Source organism: Notothenia rossii (assembly GCF_949606895.1).
Source record: "Notothenia rossii genome assembly, chromosome: 9".
NCBI lineage: Eukaryota > Metazoa > Chordata > Actinopteri > Perciformes > Nototheniidae > Notothenia > Notothenia rossii.
The window spans coordinates 42,795,698-42,820,502 of NC_136907.1; the positions used below are offsets into that span (position 1 = coordinate 42,795,698).

General features: G+C 41.9%; 1 protein-coding gene across 2 annotated transcripts in view; it reads right to left on the bottom strand.

The window, feature by feature from the left end:
• LOC307020816 (junctophilin-1-like) overlaps nt 1-23,667 on the bottom strand; it is a 94,560-nt gene extending 70,893 nt beyond the window's left edge. The window contains exons 1-2 of one of the 2 annotated variants that reach the window (XM_079652403.1): nt 23,012-23,667; nt 7,332-7,656 (exon numbers count right to left, since the gene is read on the bottom strand). In XM_079652403.1, coding sequence (XP_079508529.1) covers nt 7,643-7,656; nt 23,012-23,390 — 393 coding nt within the window. In that variant the 5' untranslated portion in view covers nt 23,391-23,667 and the 3' untranslated portion in view covers nt 7,332-7,642. Of the gene's footprint in view, nt 1-7,331; nt 7,657-23,011 lie in introns of those variants that run through there. The other variant, XM_079652402.1, reaches the window with a different exon arrangement.
• Between the last annotated feature and the right edge of the window lie 1,138 nt (nt 23,668-24,805).

Consider the following 24,805-nt stretch of genomic DNA (forward strand, 5'->3'; position numbering starts at 1 on the left):
TTAGACAAAAATAAGAAGGAAATAAAATAAAAGTATTTGTAGGACTATTTATATTTTCTTGCATGGTTGAAAATGTTTCGTATCTTGTATTTTGAGGTGATACTGTGACACATAAATAAAAAACTAAACGGTTTTAATTAGGTCAACTAAAATAAGCGTCACATCCTGCTACGGTCCCACGCTAGCGTCTTGCGGGCGAATAACCTGACCCCCGGCTCGATGAGCGAACTATGGATAAATCAAAGAAAAGTATCGGAGGAACACAGGATTTAATTCTGCGTGGACAGAGTTATATGTTTTCACAGCAAACGATGCTGGTTTACTGGTTTAATGTTTGATATGTAGAGAGAAGTTGTCAAAGGTGCTGCAGCCTGTACGTATCGAGGAACAACATGGGAGAGGAAGCATACTTGCCAACCTTGAGACCCCAGAAATCGGGAGCATTTCAAAACCGGGGGGGGTGCTAGTGGGTCACCGGAGCTGATTGTTATTAATATTGTTAGTTGTAAGTGCAATAGCAATGCCAGGAAATGAGTGAGCAGAGGGTTGAGTTGTCGATTCTTGTTCAGTTTTTTGTGACTATCTGCCTCACCCTCTCAGACTTTCAGTTGCACGCGCTACTAAAGAGACGCGCTACCATGGAAACCAAACAATGGTGTAGCTGTATTAAAGTCCGAGTGGAAACAGTCGTGAGTAAATCTGATTTTGTAGAAATCGGGAGAAATGCGGGAGAAATATGACCCCGGGAGGAAACCGGGAGAGGGCAGTGAAATGGGGAGTCTCCCGCGAAAATCGGGTGGGTTGGCAAGTATGAGAGGAAGACAGCTGACGATCTTCAATCATAATTCAATGGGGTATGTAATCTATTTCAGAAAACACTTTTTGTTATATTCCATGGAATGCTCTTAACATCCCGATAGCAATGAATATATTAAATGCTTTGACAATAAATACATACAAAAATGTATCTGTGGAAGCCGTAGCGCTGTAAAAAGCACGACCAATCATCTGAGCCGGCCAGGCTAAAATAACTGGATGGCCTACCTGCCTGTCAGCGTTCCATCTGTGCACAAACTTATCTCGTGCCCTCATTGGTCATGTGCGCGTTCGTGTGTGTTAGAGGAGGGGCTCTGTAAGGAAGTCTGAAGGAAGAGACAGATTTTTTCCGGTTGTGTATTTTCAAATTCTAGCGCACTCAAGCTGGTTTCTCCATTCTTACCTACAGTACCCTACCTTTAACTCTTTTTAGGGTGCAGCTATATGTTTTATTTATTTCAAAGTGGGTCCATTTTAATTATATTTGTTTTCCTTCAAATGTGCAGAGGACTCCCCAAGTGCTGTGTTACATTTATTTTAAAGTAGTCCTGTGTATTATTTTTAATTCTCCTTATAGGAGTTCTTTGTTTCTTATTAGAGGTTAACAGTTTTATATAATGTAATAAATAGCCTAATAAATGTATATAACAATAAATACAACTTTATAAACTATCAAGCTATGAAATATGTTTTGCGGCTCCAGACACATTTTTTGGGGAAAAACTAGCAAAATGGCTCTTTTGGTCAAAAAGGTTGCAGACCCCTGCCCTATACGATCATTTCCTGATAACGATGAAATAGCCCCGCCTCCCTCTCCCCACCTCTCCTGCTCAGAGATCAGCTGCTAGGCTGTCAGAAGAGGGGAGGAAAAGAGAGGCTCCGTTTATTATTCTTATATTATTACATAGAGTCGTTATCAATTAGTTTTAAAGCTCAATAAATAACAAAGAAGACCTCTGACGTTTCTAATTTTGTCCGGAAGATTTAAACTTTAACTAAAAAATGTTAACGGAAACTCTGTCGCGTGGTCCCCTCGTCCCTTGGAGCAGGCGGAGAGGTGGGTGTTTTTCATCTGCTGGTGGACTACCGGAAAGATTTACAGCAGGAGCACACGCCGTGCACCGGGGAGAATAAACAAAAGGGCTTTCACTACCCGATCTGTCCCCCGGCCCGATCTGTACTGCGCATGTGCGAGATGGTCCGCCATATTGGAGAACTCCGGACGGCAACCCAGGTAGGACACTTTTTTTTTTTATTGGGTTATTTTATTTGTGGTTAAGTACATTGTCAGAATGAGTGAGAAATTAATTTAACTTCTGTTAGACATCTATCATACTGAATAAATATTTACTGTGAATGTGTGCAAAAATGTATGGCATATGGCTATCTCCAACGAGGCATTTTGGGGAGGTATTTTCTGTGTTAGAGTTTTACTCGCTACAGGGTGTACTTTGAGGGTTTGTGACTCTGCAGACCGTTTACATGCATAAAAACCTTCATAACACAGAAGGGGACGGGTAATAACCAGAAAAGCATGACATGGGACCTTTAAAAACATTCGTTCCTCAAGTTGTAATAATGTGCTAATAACGTTATTCTGAGAGTTATTTCCCTCTGCATTATGAACACACATTTAAACCACGGGACCACGCCGCCCGGCACGTTCATGTTACGTGTCCCGACAGTCTATGGTCCCGACCAATCAGAGCACACTTTGCTCACAGGGAGGGTGGGGGCTGGAGCTATTGGAGCTACAACGAGCCGTTAAAGGCAGAGAGTAGAGAGTAGTACACGTAGTTTACAGAGATGCTGTTTGAGAAACCAATGTGAGTTGCCTTTATCTTTACCCATGGATGCACAATAAGAACGGACCCATATCGTCTTACTGCCATCCCAAGGAACTGTTATAATGGATATATTGCACATGTTTGCTGTAATTCATTATCATACTACATGGACTGTATGATTAAATCTTGTACCGTAAATGTTGTATTAAATAAAGTTAATATTACCGACGTTAGATTAACGTCCCTGTAGCTTCTTATTGCACTAAGAAGCGTATTGCACTATATATATATATATATATATATATATATATATATATATATATATATATATATATATAGTGCAATACGCTTCTATATATATATATATATATATATATATATATATATATACAGTGCAATCATTATTTCATGCTAAAGAAAGCTCTGTTGCTTGGATATCACTAGATCCTGTTACAGCGTAATATAAGTACAAAACGATTGATGTGGACATTAGCATATCTACTAGCTAGCCGCTAGCTGCTAACTGCCGCCTCATTAATATCAAATCCATCATAATAACAAATCATTACCATGCTGTCATGAACGTGCGGTGCTGTTACGTGTACGCAAATTGACGTGCTTGATGTGTGAACGAGCATTTTGGTTAAAGTTGTGCATGCGCTATGAGCGCACATACGGGTACTTCCCAGGCATGCCGGGTAATCTGTGATGTTTCGTTCTCTCAAAAGTTGGGCCATTTTATCATCATGCGCCAATGAGCAACTCTCATAGGAATTAATGAAGCCCCGCCTCCCACGCTGTATCCAGTTCTTATTATACATCCATGGCACGGATCGGGTAGTGACCATGATAAGAACTGGATACAGCGGCCAGAGAAGCACTGCTGTGATTGGTTGTTTTTGCTGCCAGTCAAGAAATGACGCTTCGTGATTGGTCAACGCCCGACAGCGCAATATGTCCCAACCAAGTGGCAAACTCTGGGGAAGAGCCGGGACGCCAATACGGAGGTGCTACAGACTGCAGTTCATATATTGGCCGATAGGCGATGGCTGCAGAAAGGAGCATTTTCCATAGACCCCCATGTTAAAATGCCCAATTTTACAGCAGAAAAAAAACATGTTTCTACCCCTGGCTCCATACATTTTATTATCGATATAGTTAGATTCCACCTTCATGATTATGGATCTGTGAGTGAATTGTTTTTTTAACACAAATACAAAATCCAACATGTTCAACAGAAGAGAATCAGTCATATTGTTTGTACATATGGTACTTTACATATATATCTAAGGTGTCCAGGTGATGCAGACAGGCTGGACCAGAGAGTGAGAGACATAACTGGACACCTCACAGCAGTGAACTTCAGCTCAGGTACAAAGACTCTTTTTTTCATACTTTACAAAGAATCAAAAGGCCCGGGGGGCAAGGCAGAGTTCAAAAAAGGGGAATTCGGGCGGACGGCCCGGGGGCAAGGCAGAATTAAAAAAGGGGAATTCGGGCGGACGGCCCGGGGGCAAGGCAGAGTCCATGGAGGAAATCTCGGGCGGACGGCCCGGGGGCAAGGCAGAGTCCGAGGAGGGGTGAAGACCAGACAGCTCCGGAGGCCGGTCAGGAGCCGGTGTCGGCAAGATCCCCCATGGAAGAGGACACAGGACCGGCAGGACCCCCGGCAGGAGAGCAGTCGGCGGGATCCCCAACGTGACAGGATATGGAATTGGCAGGACCCCCGGCAGAAGAGTAGTCTGCGGGACCTCCAACGGCACAGGACCTGGGGTTGGCAGGACCCCCGGCAGAAGAGCAGTCTGCGGGACCTCCAACGGCTCAGGACATGGGGTTGGCAGGACCCCCGGCAGAAAAGTAGTCTTCGGGATCCCCAACGCGACAGGACATGGGGTTGGCAGGACCCCCGGCAGAAGAGTAGTCTGCGGGACCTCCAACGGGACCAGACAGGGAGTTGGCAGGACCCCCAGCAGAAGAGTAGTCTGTGGGACCTCCAACGTGACAAGACATGGAGTTGGCAGGACCCTCGGCAGAAGCGCAGTCTGCGGGACCTCCAACGGCTCAGGAAATGGGGTTGGCAGGACCCCCGGCAGAAGGGCAGTCTGCGGGATCTCCAACGACACTTGAGTGGGTTGGTTCGCCAACAGAACCCGGGGAGCTGGCGTCGGATGGACAGCCAACAGGAGACGAGGTGCTGGAGTCGGCCGGTATGCCGACAAGACACGGGGAGCTGGCGTCGGACGGACAGCCATCAGGACACGGGGAGCTGGCGTCGGACGGACAGCCAACAGGAGACGAGGTGCTGGAGTCGGCCGGTATGCCGACAAGACACGGGGAGCTGGCGTCGGACGGACAGCCATCAGGACACGGGGAGCTGGCGTCGGACGGACAGCCAACCGGAGACGAGGTGCTGGAGTCGGCCGGTATGCTGACAGGACATGGGGAGCTGGCGTCGCACGGACAGCCAACAGGAGACGAGGTGCTGGAGTCGGCCGGTATGCCGACAGGACTCGGGGAGCTGGCGTCGGACGGACAGCCATCAGGACACGGGGAGCTGGCGTCGGACGGACAGCCAACCGGAGACGAGGTGCTGGAGTCGGCCGGTACGCCGACAGGACTCGGGGAGCTGGCGTCGGACGGACAGCCAACCGGAGACGAGGTGCTGGAGTCGGCCGGTACGCCGACATGACTCGAGGAGCTGGCGTCGGCCGATGAGTCAGCAGGTGACGAGGAGCCGGAGTCGGGACCATGGTTACTGGAGCCGGCACTGAAGCCGGGACCATGGCTGTAAGGTCCGGTTCTGGAGCCGGAAACATGGCTGTAAGGTCCGGCACTGGAGCCGGAAACATGGCTGTGTGGGCCGGCACTGGAGCCGGAAACATGGCTGTAAGGTCCGGTTCTGGAGCCAGAAACATGGCTGTAAGGTCCGGTTCTGGAGCTGGAAACACGGCTGTAAGGTCCGGCTCTGGAGCCGGAAACATGGCTGTAAGGTCCGGTTCTGGGGCCGGAAACATGGCTGTAAGGTCCGGTTCTGGAGCCGGAACCCTGGCTGCTGGGCGCGGAGCGGAAGCCTGGACCCTGGCTGTGTAAGCCAGGTAATGGAGTATGGAAGCAAAGCTGCGTGGGCCGGCACTGGAGCACGGAGCCACGGCTGCTGGGTCTGGTGCTGGAGCCGGAACCATGGCTGTTGGGCGCGGAACCCTGGCCTTGCGTCTCTTAGGAGTTTTTTGGAGGCTTCGTGGACCCCCAAACTCCAGACCAGACCCCAAGAAAGGGTCAGAAAATGAGGACTGGCTCTCAGGGCTACGTGAAAAAATCCTAAGCCACTCTGGCAACAAGCTGCAGAGCCAGGGCTTACGAGCAACCTCCTGACGTGCCTCCTTCAACGCAGCCTCTCTACCCCTTCTAGATGAGGCGCCTTTCCACGTATAAAAAATATACCCCAGAGAATATCCAAGACGTTCCGCGTGTAGCTTCAAAAGATCTGCTGGGTCCATTTTAAGGTTGGTTCGTACTGTCACGGTTTGTGAAACAAGCAGGACCCAAATGCAGATATAAACTGAAAATTCCTTTATTTCAAGGCTATGATATATATATATATATATATATATATATACACAATGACTAAACAGAACACTCACCGCAGAACTAGTCAGGGACAAGACGAACCGACCAAGACAGACAGACAACCCAGAACTTAAATACACACAAGACTCAATCACACAACAAGACACAGGTGAGGAGGGAGGAGAAAACACAGGGGCCCAGGTGAACATAATCAGACCATTAGACACACCAGGGAAACTAATGACAAGAGGAAATCACAGGGAAAAGGACCAGACAATAACCCAAAGGAAAACATGACATGGAAAACAGCAAAAACACCCAAACCTACAAAACTATAAACGTGACATAACATGAGAATCGTGACATATACATTCCATTAAACAATAGTAGATCCCCTATACGCCAGTGAAGTTGAGGGTTTTTTCTGCGCAAAAAGTTACATTTAGATGTTAACAAGCAATATGATTTTGTCAACTTTCTAATTGAATATATTAAAGGCAAAGATATTTAACACATAGTGAGAACTGCTACTATTTATCTCTGAATATTGTTCAAAAAAAGTGGTAAAAGTTATTCTTTCAGTGAGACAACAGAGCAAGCTTCTACAGTTGCAGTACGTTTTGATAACAGTTAAATATTATTTTGATAATAACATATATTTCAATGTTGATGAACTTCATACTTTTCATTCATAATCTGATTGTCTTTGTAGCTCACTGTTGAAATAAAAAAAAAACATTACAAAATAATTATATCTACACACCGCTTTCATAAATAACACACTTGTTCTGCAATAATATGTTTTATGTTTCCTGTAATTTTTGTTAGGAAAGGACATGCCTGAAAGACACGACATTTTCTCCTTCTCTGAGGGTCAAGAAGAACATCCAAGAGGAAAATTAAAAGCTGATGCTATGAGATTTTAAGACCAGTACATTAAGAAACTACTTTTATTGTAAAAATAGTCAGCTGATCGAATGCACCTATTTCTACATCTACACTCCATCAGCTAATTATTTCTATTTGCCTCGCTTTATGAGCTTCACATCACTTGTGCCTTGTACCGCAGAGTTTGCAACGTCACAAATAAATGGGGCCAATCTTCAGTCAGATGTGAATGTGTAATCTAACATTTTCAGTAAGAATAATGGACAAAAGGAGTGCAAATACAAATACAATTTATTGAAATGTGAACCAAAACTTAATCAAACATGTTTTAAATAAAAAGCACATATGGACAGAAGGTGTAAAACTATTAAATGTATAAGTAAACACATTTAGTCAAATAAAGTGACAGACTAGGCCTGTGCAGTTGGTATCAGCTTTGCCCAACATGGGCTCCTCCATCAGGCCTGGTCCTCCTCGCGGAGGAAAGACCCTCAGTCCTCTCCGGGCCAAACCAACAGACAGGACGTCCATCACACAGAGGTTTCTCCCTGAAGTCTCTGCAGTTTTCTGGACACCACGCTGTCTCAATCCGTCCACACTGAATATGAGAGGGGGAAAATGAAAATAACAAATGCTTTAGACAATAAGAAACATAAAGTTGACTGTTGAGTTGCTCAACTTTTTTAGATTGTCAATACTATTACTGTATAACTAATATATCAGGTTAAGAGGCACATTCAAATAAAGATTGGTCTTTAAATACATGTTGTCTTTTCAATTGTTTGTCTAAAGTCAAGGATCTAGAACTGGTACTTAATTTTAATGATACAGTCTGGTTATTATGCTGTTTGGAGGAGGCCTCACAGGTAAGAGCACTAACTAGCTACCATCACATGTACCTTAGCTTGACTTAAATGTATTAAACGTATAGTTAAGTGATATCAAAATATAAATAACTAATGTCATGCAAACATATTCATATTTGCTTGATTCCAGTGTTGAATTTAGCACAATTGCATACAAACGTTAAGGGATTTTAAGATTCTGAAGTATTATGCTAAAAACTCAATAACTTAGATTATTATTTATAGTTTTGCTGAATAGTTTCATGTCCGCTTACCTTAGAAACGTAAAATGCCACGGCAGTGTGCAGATGGGGAGCATCTTAGCTTACCTTGGTAGCTTTAGCTAGCTCTGGAACTTTCAGCTCTGTGGCAGCAGGCCCCGCCTTGGCTCCGCCTCTTTGCCCTTATTTGGAGCAGGCTGGAGAAGGCGGGAGTTGAACTCTGACGTCACTGTCGAGCCGTTAGTGGCCGACTCCGCCTACTAAGGGCTTCTTGACAACTCTGCAGAATCCTATGGGTGACGTCAAGGACCCTACGTCCATTTATAGTCTATGGTCCCAACCTATGGTCCCAACACATTAGCCGTTAGCACACATTCAGAACTCACAGCTCTTCATATCTGTTCAGAAACCGGACAAAAGTTAAACATGTACAAACCACAGACTGTCTATGTCATGGCGAATACAGTTGATGCTTTATTTATGTCTGGATGACGTTGTTGTGAGTGTGGACGGAGCAGCTACAGGTTAGTATAGCCTGATGGATCCGAAAAACACGCATTTTAAAAGCTTTTCGCCTGCCGTCTTGCCTGCAGACTTGTCAAAGCGTTAATTCATGGTTTTTACTAACCGTTATAAGTATTTATTTACTTCGGCATCACTTTGAAACGTGTATTACAATTAAATCATGGTCAAATATGTTCATTTTGTTGTAGTTGGTATCTCCCATAGGATTTACATGGAGATATGCCCCGCCCCCTCTCCAGCGCGTCTTGTTTGAATGACAGGAACAAACACAGCTGACAGCCGCGGTGAAACTTGAGCGATAAGAGCGATGCGAATATTGGGTAGTCTACCATAGTATTTACATGGCCCCTTGAAAACCATGAATAAATAAAGCATTAATTCTGTGTTTACTCCTGTCATTCAAAGAAGACGCTGGAGAGGGGGCGATTGATCAGGCTAAACTAACCTGTAGTTGCTCCGTCCACACTAACAACAACGTCATACAGACATAAATAAAGCAGCAACTGTATTCGCCATGACATAGACAGTCTGTGTTTTGTATATGTTTAACTTTTGTCCAGTTTCTGAACAGATATGAGGAGCTGTGAGCTCTGAGTGTGTGCTAACAGCTAATGGCTGATGTGTTGGGCCAATCACGAAGCGTCCTTTCTTGACTGGCAGCAAAAACAACCAATCACAGCAGTGCTTCTCTGGCTGGCTCTGTCCAATCACAAACAAGAAGTGTTCTCCCTAAGGAATACCCTTTCCGTCCAATGTGAAATGCTGTGGTGTTTTCTGAAATGCTGTGGAGTTTTGTGAAATGCTGTGGCGTTTTGTGAAATGCTGTTATGTTTTCTGAAATGCTGTGGTGTTTTCTGAAATGCTGTTGCGTTTTCTGAAATGCTGCGGCGTTTTCTGAAATGCTGTTGTGTTTTTGAAATACTGTGGCATTTTGTGAAATGCTGTGGCGTTTTGTGAAATGCTGTAGTGTTTTCTGAAATGCTGTGGCGTTTTCTGAAATGCTGTTGTGGTTTCTGAAATGCTGTGGTGTCTTGCACTTCAGGGCCACCGTACAGAATAACGTTATTAGCACATTATTACAACTTGAGGAACAAATGTTTTTAATAAGGGATATACAAGTGTTCATACTGGGTAGTTTATTTAGTTTAAAAAAAAATATCCATAGATTTACAGACCACTCTTACCCCATGTAAGTCAATGGGAAAAAGTGTTTCCAGGCCTGGCAACCAAACAGAAGTGTAGTACCGCCGTTTGGCCACCACGAATATTTTCATTTGAGTCGGGCGCACTTCCTGGGGGCTTGGTAGTGACCATAGACTGTATATATAAATGGACGTAGTGTCCGTGACGTCACCCATAGGATTCTGCAGAGTTGCCGAGAAGCCCTTAGTTGGCGGAGTCGGCCACTAACGCTTGACAGCGACGTCAGAGTCTAATCCCGCCTGCTCCAAATAAGGGCAAAGAGGCGGAGCCGAGGTGGGATCTGCTGCCTCCGAACTGGAAGTAAACAGAGCTAGCTCAGGCTAAGAAGCTAAGTTAACATGAAATACATGCATACCAAGTTACTGCTAACAGTGTAGTTCCCCTATATAAACGTTACATTCATAATCAAATGAGACAATCTGCAAGGGAATTAGCTATACAGATGTAGCGATTCATTTCAGACAGTTTGAAACGCGAGGGCCGTGATTGGTACGTGATCTGCCCTCGCTCAAGGGAAAACCTCCAGCTTGACTTGAGACCGCCCCCGTGATAGATAAATGTAATTATAATGAAGCCAGCTGCAATGGATCATTGATCCACCAGGGGGTGCAGTGGGGTTCCACACTGGAGCTCATGTGAAATAAAGTCAGATACAGTAAGCTGGATGTACAGCGGAACTTTGTTAAGATCCATATGTCACGGATATCATACTACTGTGCTAAATAAGAGACATGTAATCATTTACAAAACATCACCATGTTGTTATTTAACAAAATAATTTTGTTATTCGAAAAAAACGAACGGGAGGAAATGCAGCCCGGCTCTCGATTTTTAATCCTAATTTAATCATCATCTTCACCACGATCATTTATGTTTATGTTCGCCGAATTGACATGAAATCACTGACACATATGAATATACTGTATTCAACTTCATTAAAACGTTATTAACGTGCCTAAACTCAGTAATTCACCAAAAATATGTATATTTTAATGGAGCTTCGCCGGTCGATCAGGATCCAAAAGCGTAGCGAAGGGATCCTCATCTGGATGAAGGGTGTTATTTTCCCCATAAGGAACAAGTCGCTGCAAATTATCCCGCTTATTACACGGCCACATTCTCAACAAAGTAACAAAATGACTCCCAATATTAATTGAAATGCTTTTATGGATTTAGAAAATGTTTTTATTGATTTAAAAAATAGTTGTATGTATTGATTTAAATTGACATGCATCCGCTAAGAAAAATAGTCCGTTGTTACCGTTTTTTAAACAGTCTGAATGAAACGGCAGCTCTCAGCTGTATATTTACACAACTAATGGCCCATCAACCACAACTCTCTCTCCCCCCCTCCCCCCTGATCTTTCTTCTCCAGCAGCTAAATTAACAGTAGGTTACTCTGAGTGACCATAGACTGTATGTGACAAGCTTACAGTTAGTGACGTAACAACACCATAAAAGCTGGTGGGTTGAAAGCAATACGGGAGGTAAAAATAACTAGAATAATTGTGATTTATTTATTGTGGCTTTTATGTTTTTAGGTATAAAATGTTATGTAATTCGGGCTTATAGTTCACCCTTCTGTAAAAAACTTCAACAATGACAATATTCATAGTAATTTAATAAATCCTTCCAACACACATTGTAAAAAATAGCCTACTGTAAGTTAAGAAATCATTCCAATATGTACATCTTCTGATGTAACAACAATAACATTATAAATAGTAACATAGCTGAACATGGTATTGCACATTTAGCTTTGAGTGTTACTGACCTGAGATGTTTTTATTACATGAATTAAGGTGACTGAGACTTTTTAACATACAGGGATGCAAACACATCAGGTATGAAAAAGGTGACAAGGATCCGAGCCCCCGGCTCCCCCACCCAACGGAATAACAGAGGATTTTAGCAGTCAGAACAACTAAAGCAGCAGTGTTAATAATAACAGAAACGCCAAAGAGTCACATCTAATAGAAATATATAAAAGCATTTATTTTAAATTGTGTAGTAGTCAGTTTATAATTTTGGCAGCACTGTTGAGCATTTTGAAAATGTATTTTCATGCCTCTGTGCAAGGCTTAGTCTTTCTATCTTTATAGCCACATGGTGTAAAGTAACTAAGTTCATAAACTCAACAAGTATTATACTTGGGCACAATTTTGAGATACTTGTACTTTATTTAAGTATTTCAATGTTTTGCTATTTTGTTCTTCTACTCCACTACAGTTCAGAGGTACATGCTGTACTTTTCCTCCACTCCATGTATGTAATACCTTTAGTTACTTTACAGATGTGGATGAATAATGTGAAATATAATCAAGTGTTGACTCAGACTTTAGTTCCACCTGGAGTAAATCCACAAGCTACCCTTTAGTATACAAAGTCATTCAAACTAGCTGCACCTTTACCAGCTTTGAGAACACTTTCATGATCAATAATTATAAAACATATCATATCTATTATTCTGAAATGGACCAATCTGCACAATGACTACTTTTACTGTCGCTACTTTCACTATATTTTGATGATAATACTTTTCTACTTTTACTTGAGGAACATTTTGAATGCAGGACTTTTACTGTAACAGAGTATTCCTACACTCTGGGACTATTACTTTTACTCCAGTACAAGATCTGAGTACTTCTACTTTTACTCTAGTACAAGATCTGTGTGCTTCTACTTTTACTCAAGTACAAGACCTGAGTGCTTCTACTTTTACTCAAGTACAAGATTTGAGTACTTCTACTTTTAGTCTAGTACAAGATCTGTGTGCTTCTACTTTTACTCAAGTACAAGATCTGAGTACTTCCACTTTTACTCAAGTACAAGACAGACCTGAGTACTTCTACTTTTACTCAAGTACAAGATCTGAGTACTTCTACTTTTACTCAAGTACAATATATACTTATACCACCTCTGTTTAGAGCCTATGAAAAAAACTATTAGAAATAGAAGGCTAAAGCTAACGTTAGCAGATAGTGACAATGTATGCTAGCTAGCTAGCTCGCTCAACGATTCCTTAAATAATATTGCCACAGAAAAACTTTTCAGTTCACATCACGCTCTGCCGCTCCGACAGGGATCTCTGCTGTGAACACCTGAACGGCCCGTTCTAAAAGCTGTTCACCAGCGGTCCAGTCTGTGCCACAGTGACTCCGGACGCACAGTTAATATTAACGAACGCACCCGTAGGTAATGTAGCTGCTGAAGCTAGACCATCATCTCGGAGCAGCAGAGCCTTATTATACATCCACCATGAGCAGAGCCGACAGGCAGGAAGACTCGAGCACACAGCTCGTACTTCATTATAATATATAAAAAAAGAACACCATGCGTGTCATGATGGCACATAACAGCTCACGGCCGCAGATTACTCCGGGTACCAGACCCCCCCATACCCCAAAAATGTTTTTATTGCAGATCTACATGAATCACGCAAACAACTTATTTTGGATTCAAAACGGCAAATTTCGCCGAAAGGTGACAAGTTTGCATCACTGAACATAGACAGAGCACAACTGAAACATAACATCTGAGATGTAACAACATAATACACTTTTTGCGGATGCTTGGGATGTGAGGAGTGAGGGACACGGCTTAGAACGGGCGTGTCGCCTGGCAGGACAGGAGAGTGTGTGCACCAGTCTGCCTTGATCTAAGAATTAATGTCCGTGACACTCACTGCTGCCCACAGCTGTTTTATAGAAGGAAATTCCTTCACTTCATGAAAGTGTTTTAACCACACACACCTCTACTACACACACATGACGGGTGTTATTTTCCCCATAAGGAACAAGTCGCTGCAAATTATCCCGCTTATTACACGGCCACATTCTCAACAAAGTAACGACATGAATCCCAATATTAATTTAAATGCTTTTATGGATTTAGAAAATGTTTTTATTGATTTAAAAAATAGTTGTATGTATTGATTTAAAAAATAGTTGTATGTATTGATTTAAAAAATAGTTGTATGTATTGATTTAAATTGACATGCATCCGCTAAGAAAAATAGTCCGTTGTTACCATTTTTTAAACAGTCTGAATGAAACGGCAGCTCTCAGCTGTGTATTTACACAACTAATGGCCCATCAACCACAGCTCTCTCCCCCCCTCCCCCCTTGATCTTTCTTCTCCAGCAGCTAAATTAACGGTAGGTTACTCTGAGTGACAAGCTTACAATTAGACACAACACTGTCATTGCAAGTGACCCTCAGTTAGTTGACTTTTATGTTCAACTGCTAAATTCGTTACTGATAAAAAAAAAGGGCTTCTACTGTACCTAATTACCTTAAAACTAGAACCGCCAGAGGTTTTTGTATAGGCCTACCTAAACCCGTCAAATCCCGCTATTAGAATGCTATTTTTAGCAACATAGGGTGCTACATAACACACTTTCAGGAAAAGTCACGGACTGGGAGACTTTAATATTTTATTGAAAAAAAGTTACATTGCACACACACAACACACATCACACAAATTGACCCGATTGGCGGTTCTAGTGTTAAATAAACTCACTAATTAATGAAACCAGTTCAATACGCATTATTCTTATTCTTATCATTCTTTATGAGCGCAGAAATAGTCTTAAAATCAGATCTGTTTTTTAAATGAAATCTGACGGCAGGCAGTTAGCTCTGATCACCTATGATAAATGCGCCGAACCTAATCGCTGGCCATTCAGCCACAGACACTGTTCGAAATGGGGGGGAGCTAGGGGGAGCTTGGCTCCCCCGAAGAGGGAGGGAGCTCTCCTGATGGCTGACTTTGAGATAAATAGGGGGAGCCCAAAACAATCGTGCATATTTGTGTCACACAGATTAGAAATGTTGAGTTTCTGTAAATAACAGTTCTTGAAATAAATAATAGTTATTGTTCATTACAGTTTCTGAATATTTGTTTTATATTTGTGAATATGTCTGGGTGTTGCCATCTGTACGTGGCGGCGCTGCATTCTTACTTACGTTGCTATGGTTATGGCGGTGATGCCGGCGCGGTATTTGAAATGTTCATATTGATATTTTTTTAACTCTGGCTTTGTAATAAAAAATATGGCAAAACGAAAACAGCCAAGCGTCACAGCTTTTGGATTCACAAGCAAAGAAGTGAAGGAGTCTAAAAATGACAACGTGAACAGAAAAACACTTTTAGTTGGCTGGCTGTAAGCGGCGTTAGGGTCGAGCTTGACAGCTCCACACCGAGGGAGAGGCCTGCCGATGCGGAGCCTGAAGAGGCTTCAACAACGGCCACATCCGCCGGCATAGTGACACCGTCTGTATTAGTAGATGAGTGTTTTTATAGCAATTGATCGCATCCGCGCTGCTGCGCCAGTCAACAGAGCGTGCGTGTGACATATTTAGTAGCAGGATGTGCTCTGAAAAATAGGGCTCCCCGAAAGCAAATGGGTAATTCGAAAACTGTCAGAGCTCCCTCTATACAAATCAAACTGTAGACGGTGTGAAAGCACCTATTGTTTTAAATAATGGTCGGAATGTGACCTGTGAGCCTTCTGAATTACCGTGGGACAGCACATTTTAAAGTAAAATGTTCAATGAATAAAGTAACATCTTATCTTATCTTAATAATATCTTCATATTAATAATAATAATAATAATAAATCATACAGTATGTGTCCGAAAGGGAGCAGGAGGAAGCAAACACAAAAATATACAAAAAATATACTGCATATTAAAGCAAACGATCCCTTACGAAAAAACACTATAGTATTACTATTAAGAATTACTATAGAAATACCACAAAAAACTGCTATAGTATTTCTATGGTGTTTTAGGACACACTATAGAGAATTACTTTAGTAATACTATAGAGTTGGCTATGGTGATCTTATAGGGAAGTTACAGTTATACTATAGTGTTTCCTGTAGTATTTCTATGGTTTTTCGGCCACTATAGGAAATTACTATAGCTATACTATTGAGTTTTATGTAGTATCACTATAGTGCTTTCTATATTATTTCTATGGTTTTTTGGAAAACACTACAGAAAATTACTATGGTAATACTATAGAGTTGGCTATGGTGATCTTATAGTGAATCTATAGTTAATTAGCTTTAATAATGATGTCTTCATCCCTATAGTAAGTATGGTATCAACAAATAAAAGTTAGCAGGCAGAGCAGTCTCAATTTGAAAGATAGGGACTTTATTAACAAAATAAAATACATTGTTCACAGAATATGAATACGAATAAGTTAAATGTAAAAAAATTACAAGAACAATTTCAGGCCTGAAACAGAAATGGTTGGGCAATGAAATTAAGGGAAAAAGTGTCCCAACCCACATTTCACACACATTTCACATTCATATACTTACAACCCATGCCTCTCTACCAAGTCAGAGAAGCAAACTCTGACAAGTTTGAGGCTGGTGTTCTCGGTAAGAATGCCATTTTGCAGTTCATCAAATACTTCTGGAATTTTCTTCTTAAGTAGATCAGTTAGGCCATTCAGAAGAACTGGTTCTTGGCTGAACAAAACAATAAGAGCAACTACAGCAAAAAGTAAAGTTCTGGCCTGTGTGATTTTTTGAAACACAATTTAACAAGCATGGTACATGTATACCTGAGTTTGAGAGACTTCTCTTAGGACAGGCTGAAGATCCGGTGCTTCCGAAAAGTGCACTTGGAATCTGTCAAAGTTACTGATTCTCACTTCTATCAACATCTATAAACTCTTTGAAGTCTGTGTTGTATTTTAAAATCCTATCAAGGACAAATCCAAATCCACCTGTTACTTCCAGGAGATGGTTTGTGCTTTGGACACTGTAGATTTTTCTTTTAATTTACTTTTTGCTAGGAACAGATTCCTGCAGCTCATTCCCGCTTCCTGTAATTATAAGAAAAAGACAAATTCATCCTGATGTTGACTAATCATATTATGCCAGATTAAATCAAATGCCATCATCTATCATCTTCTAGTCAAACCCATTAATACACACCTTATATAAATTATAACCAGTATGGTAATTTTAAGTTAATTAACTTCACCCATAAAGACAACTTCTAGAGAAGCACAGGGGAGATTCTGCTCAGCCTCCAGTGGCGTTTTTTCCTGGAGGCTGGGTATTTCTTTATATTTTTTATTTGTATTTACAAACATCTCTTCGCTGTTGTCAGTGAGTATTTTACAAAGACTGAAACAGCGCCCCTCTAAATTAATGTGTGGTGAAACACAGTATTGCACGCTACACTCACTCTATACTACACCCGCAGTCCGCTGTGTCAGGGACATGTCAAGGAAAGCCCGCCGGCCTTCCCTTCCAACGATTTGATTGGTCGGAAGGAAAGCCCGCCGGCCCTTCCCTTACGACCAATCAAATCGGGAAGGCCTAACTGCCGTGCGTGACGCTGCGTCTCACATACACAGTTGCCTTAGCGACAAGAGACAGATATGAAATCTCCCTTCTACACAATATAATATTTGCAAGTATAGAGTAGTGGCTGATGTTTTAGTCAGAAACAGGTCAACTGTAGTGTACACGTACTACTAATAAATAACTTTAGTGCGAGTAAGTTACGTATTTGCACTGTAAGAGACTGTATAGCAACGCAGCCTCACTCGCACTTTCTCGCCACATCTGGCCGAACAATGAAACCTAGCCAAAGTAGCTAGATAGCATTAAACATATAGCTGCTAATGCTATCAATATAATGCCGATTGAAGAATGATCACAGAAAAGACATTAAGTTAAGATAAAATAAATATAATAAAAAAGAAGAAGAACGGCCTAAAGGAAAATAATTGTCATCCAGGCAGCTAAACTCAAACAATAGTTAGCTGTTCAACATTGGCAAAAAGTATTTATTTAAGTTTAAAAATATGTATTTAGACCCCTAGCTTGCTCACATTATGACAATATATCTGCTCACTTTGTTAAAAACGTTTTGTTTCTGTATAACTTACCTTGAGTTAGACTCTCCTCCGCTGACATCCATGGTCCACAGCAGCCAGAGGTGCAATGGCAGTTGGGACATTTGATTGACAGTTGGACAGTTGAAAAATGATACATTTGAAATAACTCAACCGTGATTGGGCAGGACAGTGCCCAATGTTAGTGCCCAATGTTAGCCCAGTGTTAGTCAACACTAATGTGTTGACTATGTGCATTTTTATTTTTTCTATGTACACACATGTGTGTGTAAAATAGTTCAGAAATGACACTGAATGTGTTGAATTACCTTTGACACAGCCGTTTGTTAAAAACACATTAGGAGTGTAATACTTTTACAAACACTATGGTAATAATATGCATTCATTATGACAATATCATACTATTATAGGAGTGTTCTATAGTGTGTTCAAAAAACAACTACAGAAACACTAAATATTATACTACAGTAGTACTATTTAAAATAATATAGTCTTAATACAGAAACACCAAAAAAAAACACTATGGTAATACTTTTACAAACACTATATAATAATATGCATTCACTATGACAATATCATGCTATTACTATAGGAGTGGCCTACAGTGTGTTCAAAAAACAACTACAGAAACACTATATATTATACTATAGTTATACTATTTAAAATAATATAGGAATACTACAAAGATCTAGATATAGTATTACTATTGAAATATTATAGGGCTACTATAGCTAGTAAAATGGCACTACAGAAAAGACTATAGTAATACGATAGCTGGTGAAAAATACTATAGAACTCTACAAACTTACTATAGGAAACTATACAACTCTTATAGTATACTATAGTAATACTATAGTTAACTTTCGTAAGGGATTGTAAAGGTTAAAGTATGAGCATAACAAATAAAGAAGTGTAATGTAAACATTTACATTATAATTATGATTATTTAATATATAAAGACTATATATTATTGAATTACAAGATTAGATATACTTTAGTTGATCTAAAATATTGATGTGTTCAAATGCTCTTCAAAACACAACTGAAAATCCATGAAACTTGTCTTTCTGTATTTGTGAATGAAGCGCCATCTCCTGGTTAAAACCTGAAATTGAAAATCTGGCAACGCCCTTTTGGAAAATAGTGGGAGGGCTTAACATTCCTCTATACTGGTCTTTGGCAGGTCGTAGGCAGGAAGCTGTAAGCTGGAGTCTGAAATTCAGTGCTACATCTGTATTTTGTTATTCTTAATGCTTGTCATTCACACGTTAAGAAAATAAGTACAGATACATAGCAGAACAATTGTGGCGATGTTCAGCTTAATAAGCCTTGTTCAACATAATTTATTTACCTAATACTACAGCAGGCGAACCAAGTCTGCGTTTTGCTGCATTCCTTGATCTCCAGTTATAACGACGGACTCCATCGCCCGGACCTAACGGAGCCGCAGTAGGCTAGCTCCGGGACGCCGGCTAGAGCTAGCCCCCCTCCGTTAGCTCCGGCGGCCACTGGGATAATTGGGTCCCCTATTAACATTGGCTCGCATTTAGCATTATGGGCGTCATAGTTATAGACTATAAAAGTCTTACCCAAGGCTGAATCATAAACTAAAATGTATATGTATGTATAAAGGGTTACGTCCTTAGCTGGCTAATAAGTAATAAGCTAAGCTACCAAGCACACAAACACCTGCGAACGGGATTAACATGTATAATATTATCATTTCAGACTTCTTGGAAGTTCTGTTAGTACATTCAAGCGCACAGCACAACATTTTAATTGTCTGGTATTTGTAACAATATTCCCTAAAAGGCACAATCACCACGAACACGGCTAAAGCTAAAGGGTCAAGTACAGTACTATGACTAACTAACGTTTTAGCCTCTATGGTTGTAGCCTAGCAGAGTGGACAAGTTGCTGTTAGCTGACAGTGAGGCATGTACATGTCCATCAAAGTGACCACGCCCTAATTTATGCAAAAACGTTAAGGCCTAATATAAATAAAAGGGTTGTGTTAGAAAACAATTCACTCACAGATTCATAATCATGAAGGTGGAATCTAACTATATCGATAATAATATTTATTGCATCCATGGGTAGAAACATGTTTTTTTCTGCATTTTAACATGGGGGTCTATGGAAATTGCTCCTTTCTGCAGTCAGTCCCTAGCGGCCCATGTATGTAGTGTGTTGTACTTCCGTATTGGCGTCCCGGCTGTTCCCCAGAGTTTGCCGCTTAGTAGTGACAAGGGCAACAATGGCAACCATGGCAGCCATGCTCCGGGGTCTTCTTCGCTGCTTTTGGTGTATTTTGTGGCGGCAGCAGCGCCACTTACAGGCCCGGCATATGTACTACAGCGTTTCCAGCGTTTCCAGCGGTCTCGTGTGAGGACACGTTAATTGAGCCGAATGCATGTGAACGGAAGACTTTTTTTAAAACGCATACGGTGCGTAAACGCAAACGGTCCCGTGTAAATTGGGTCTTAGAGTGGATGTCAGTGCTATGAGGCAGGCCCCGCTCTGACATCTCTCTATATTTTAATGCAGGGGTAATCAGTTTGCTTTGTTATTTTTTTGTTTCTTAATAGGCTGATGCACCATGACACTCCAGTAAGACCACTGAGGTTCGACCGATCAGATGCTCCTGGAGGACCCAGGTCTAAGGTCTACAGGACAGACCAGACCTCGGTACCAATATATGGCATCCTTCTCTGGCACTTTTATTCTTTTAATTCAAGCCCTATTTTATGCTATGTTATGCACTCACAAAGATAAACAATGTAGCCTAACAAAGTACAATAAATATGGGCATTTTAACTAAATGTTTATATGAAATGAAAATTATATAAAATATAATTACGTTTTTATGAAATGTAATGACCAGATATTTGATTATAACATGAGATTTAAATAACTAAAATAAAGGTATCCTTCCTCTACTTCCATTATTACTATTATCTTCATTGTCTTTATTACTCTTATTCAAAGTTATATAATTCATTTTGCACAGTCCATTGCTAATTTTATTAGGGATGCACCGAATATTCGGCCGCCGAAAATTATCGGCCGAAAATGGTTAAAAAGGCCCTTTCGGCCGAAAGTGTTTTAGAACCGAAAAAATATCACCGAATGTCAGGGAACAGGGTTACGTTGGTCAGCTAACGTGTTGTTGTGATGACGTAATCAAAATGCGGCGACAAGCACGGCGCGCGACCATGCTCGCGGCTGGCTCACAGCCAACATGTCTGGCGCTTGGAGATATTTAAAAATATCAGAGAAAGAGGCGCGGATTGCGATTTGTAAAACGTGTTCAGCTGACATTTCTCGAGGGGGTGTAACTGCAAAGACTTTCACCACTTCGGGATTACTCCACCACTTGAAATCAAAACACCCGGACAAATATGCGGAGTAAGATCAAACGCCACCAAAATTCACATGATGATTAACACTGCGGCCCTGAACAGCTCTACGTCAAATCCGATGTTACTTAATATGGCGTTAACATGGCAACGGATCCCTCGCCATAACACACGGTGTCGCTGTAACTCCAATGGACACGGTCCCATCGTCCCCCAATCTTCACTTTTATATCACCGGTGAATGCCTCAACAGCTCTACATGAAATTTGAGATCTCATCGTATGCCGTTTCCATGGCAACGAATCCCTCGCCAAAAAACACGATGTTCTGTTAACTCAATGGAAAATCGTCCAAACGGCACCAGACTCCATATGATGGGTGATGGTCAGGCCCTAAACAGCTCTATGCCAATTATGGGATGTCATCGTATGCCGTTTCCATGGCAACGCATCCCTCGCCATACAACTCTATGTTGTCGTAATTCAATGGAAAATCGTCCAAACGGCACCAGACTTCAGATCACAGTTAATGGTCCGGCCCTCAACACCTCAATGTGACAATAGTGAGTTTTCCTCAAAAGCTGTTGCCATGGCAACGCATCCCTCGCCGTTAAGCACGATATTGCTAAAACTCCTGTTTAAATGTTCAAAAAGTGTTCAAATTTCACATGCGTGCTAACGGTCAACCCCTCGAGACATATATGTGTCAGTTTTGAGATTTCGTCAAATGTCCTTGCTATGGTAACTAAATGGTCGCCGTGAAACACGGTTCTCTCATAACTCCAGTTAACTTGCTCCAAACGGCCCAAAACTTCACAGGTTTGATAACGATGCAGCCCTCAACACATCTAGGCGTATTATGGGGTGTCATCAAATTCCGTTGCCATGGCGACAGATCACTCCCCATCAAACACAATGTTTGTGATACTTCTGTAACTCCTGTGTACGTTGTCCGATCGGCCTGAAACTTCCCACGTTTGCCAACGGCCGAGTCCTCGAGACATCTGCCTGACGTCGACGTGCGGACAACAGCCTGCGGAGCGTCGAAGACCCGCTCAACGCTGCTCGCAGCTTTAATTTAATTTGTAATTGATTGTGGATTTTGTATCCAGTTTTCACTTTATGTATCTTTATACAATGTTTACTACTTTGCTTATGAGGACAGACAGCCTTATTTACAGATTCTTGAAATTGAATTGTAATTTCATTTGTAAATAGTTACATTCATGTGGATTTATCCAGTTTGCACATTTGTATGCATGCACTTATAGGTGCATTTGTTGTTGTTGAAGGCCTGGCTGTTACAGTCTTTATTTACACAATTTTGTTGTGGGCCTACTGGCCTAGATGTTTATGCAGTTTTAAAGCACCTTGGCTTTGTTCTGAATGCACTTTGTTGTAGTTATCCTACAGAGAAAAGAAAATGCACTTGACTTGGAATTAATTTACTGTATACATTCAAAAGTGCTGAATAAATGTTTTATGGACCCATAATAGTGATTATTATTTAAGTTAAGTTTAGCCATAATCATGTCTTTTCCCATAATCAGGCAGCTGAACAACATTGGTAAAAAATGTATACATTATATATATATATATATATATATATTTCTATTAATCATTTTCGGCCTTTCGGCATTCGGTTTTCGGCCAACTGTTTCCTATTTTCGGTGTCGGTTTCGGCCAAGAATTTCCCATTCGGTGCACCCCTAAATGTTATCATTGCACTTGTTATGGTTGCCTCTCACCTCCGTCACCATAAACAATCAGCTCTGTAGGGTTAATTGAGACAACACATTGACTATTCCAAGTTGAAAGGCTACCGTTAACGAGTCTGGGCCAAATGTCAACTAATACAAATTGAAAACAGTTACTCGATCAGAATCTCTCCCCCAGGTGTTCCCCTCTTACCTCCATCGCCATAGGTCTCCACGCCATATCCGTCCTGCAGTCCGTTACTCCAGGTGCCCTCGTACCTGGCCGGTGTGTTCAGGCTCTGCCGGACTCCGTACCGGCCCTTGAACCCGTGAGTCCACTCTCCCCGGTACACCCATCTCCCCTTGCTTTCTACGCCGAGTCCATGGCGTTTCCCCTGCGCCCAGTAGCCCTGGTACAGGTTCCCGCTGGGCCAGGTGTAGACGCCGACCACCTCGAATCCGTTGGACCAGGAGCCCGAGTACTCACCCTGGCCCTTGGGTCCGGTACACACACCCTGGCCGTGGGCTTTGCCGTCCTCCCAGCCTCCGCAGTAGGTGCCACCATCGTCAAAGTCGAACCGACCGCCCGTCATTCAGAAACGGAGGGTGAAATACTGCTCGGTGGCGTATTCTGAAGTCCAGTGTGCGAGTTGTTTTCGGGTGTTATGTTGACAGGGGTCCCTGGTGAGGAGAGGGGCTCTCAGCGGAGGTGCAAGGAGCGAACGGCCAGTGATGGCAGCCGGGCGCATCAGCAGCTCAGGCGGTTACTGAGAGCGGGACGTGGGAGGGTGAGAGGCGGCCGCCACGGCTGCCAGAGTCGCTCCACTGCTGAGGGCTGGAACGCTCGCCAACCCTGAAATGAAGACTGACAAGATACAAGCAGTGAGACAGGATGGTCTTCCTGTCTGGGTTTTCATAATAAAAGACAGACATTCAACTCGTGTTTTCCAGAGGGTCCTGCTGTTGCTCAGGTCTCACTGCAGAAGGGAAAACAACTATCAGGTTAAACAGCAAGGCAGGGACGTGCACAGACATTTGGAGGGGCTATTGCTCTAAACTGGAAAAAAGGCCTCCTCCCGGAAAAAAAACATAAGACTTTTTGAAAATTCTAACTTGTTTTTAATGTAAAAGGTTCATAAAATAAAAACACAACACTGTCATTGCAAGTGACATTCAGATGACTTTTATGTCAACTTCTAAAGTCGTTATTCAGGCAAATTTTTTGTTTTGCGGTCCATATCTCATTAAAATGTTTAATGTTAGTAACTATTAAAGAAAAAATGGGGACAATCCTGTTTTAATGTAGTTTGGCCATTGTAACGGCTGTGCAGACATAGGCTGAAAAAATAGAGCTTATAACTAATTACCTTAAAGTGGACCTATCATGCTATATTTGAATTATATAGTGTAGGACCATACCTATATAAGCATACTTGCCAACCTTTAGACCTCAAAAATCGGGAGCATTTCAAAATGCAAAATGGGGTGGTGCTAGTGGATCGCCGGAGATGTTAGATTAACATTAACATGCTTACGGTACGTCTACACTACAGGCATCAAAAAATGCTTTCAACGCTTCGCCCATTCACTTGAATGGGGTGACGTAGAAGATTTTTAATCTTCGCCGAACTGCATTGTGGGGAGCATGGCATGGCTTTGCAAGCATCACCAGCATCTATCGGCATCAAAAGTTGAACAATGTTCAACTTTTGAGGCTCGATGCTTGGCATCAGCCAATCAAATTCCGTTTATGCAAATCCCGCCAGTGCAAGCTCAGCCAATCAAACCGCGTGCAAGCTGGGAGAGCCAGACCGCAGTTCATTTCCTCATATTCCAAACGAGATATTACGGTAGCAAATCACCCGGTTCTTTACGACCGGAACTATTTACCGGGATACAAACCGGAGGAACCAGGCATGGAGGGAGGTGGCAGAGACAGTGGGTGAAACTGATAGTTTTTTCGCCTGTTTGGAGAGTTTATATCCAGTTTACTTCGTTTTAACATTGC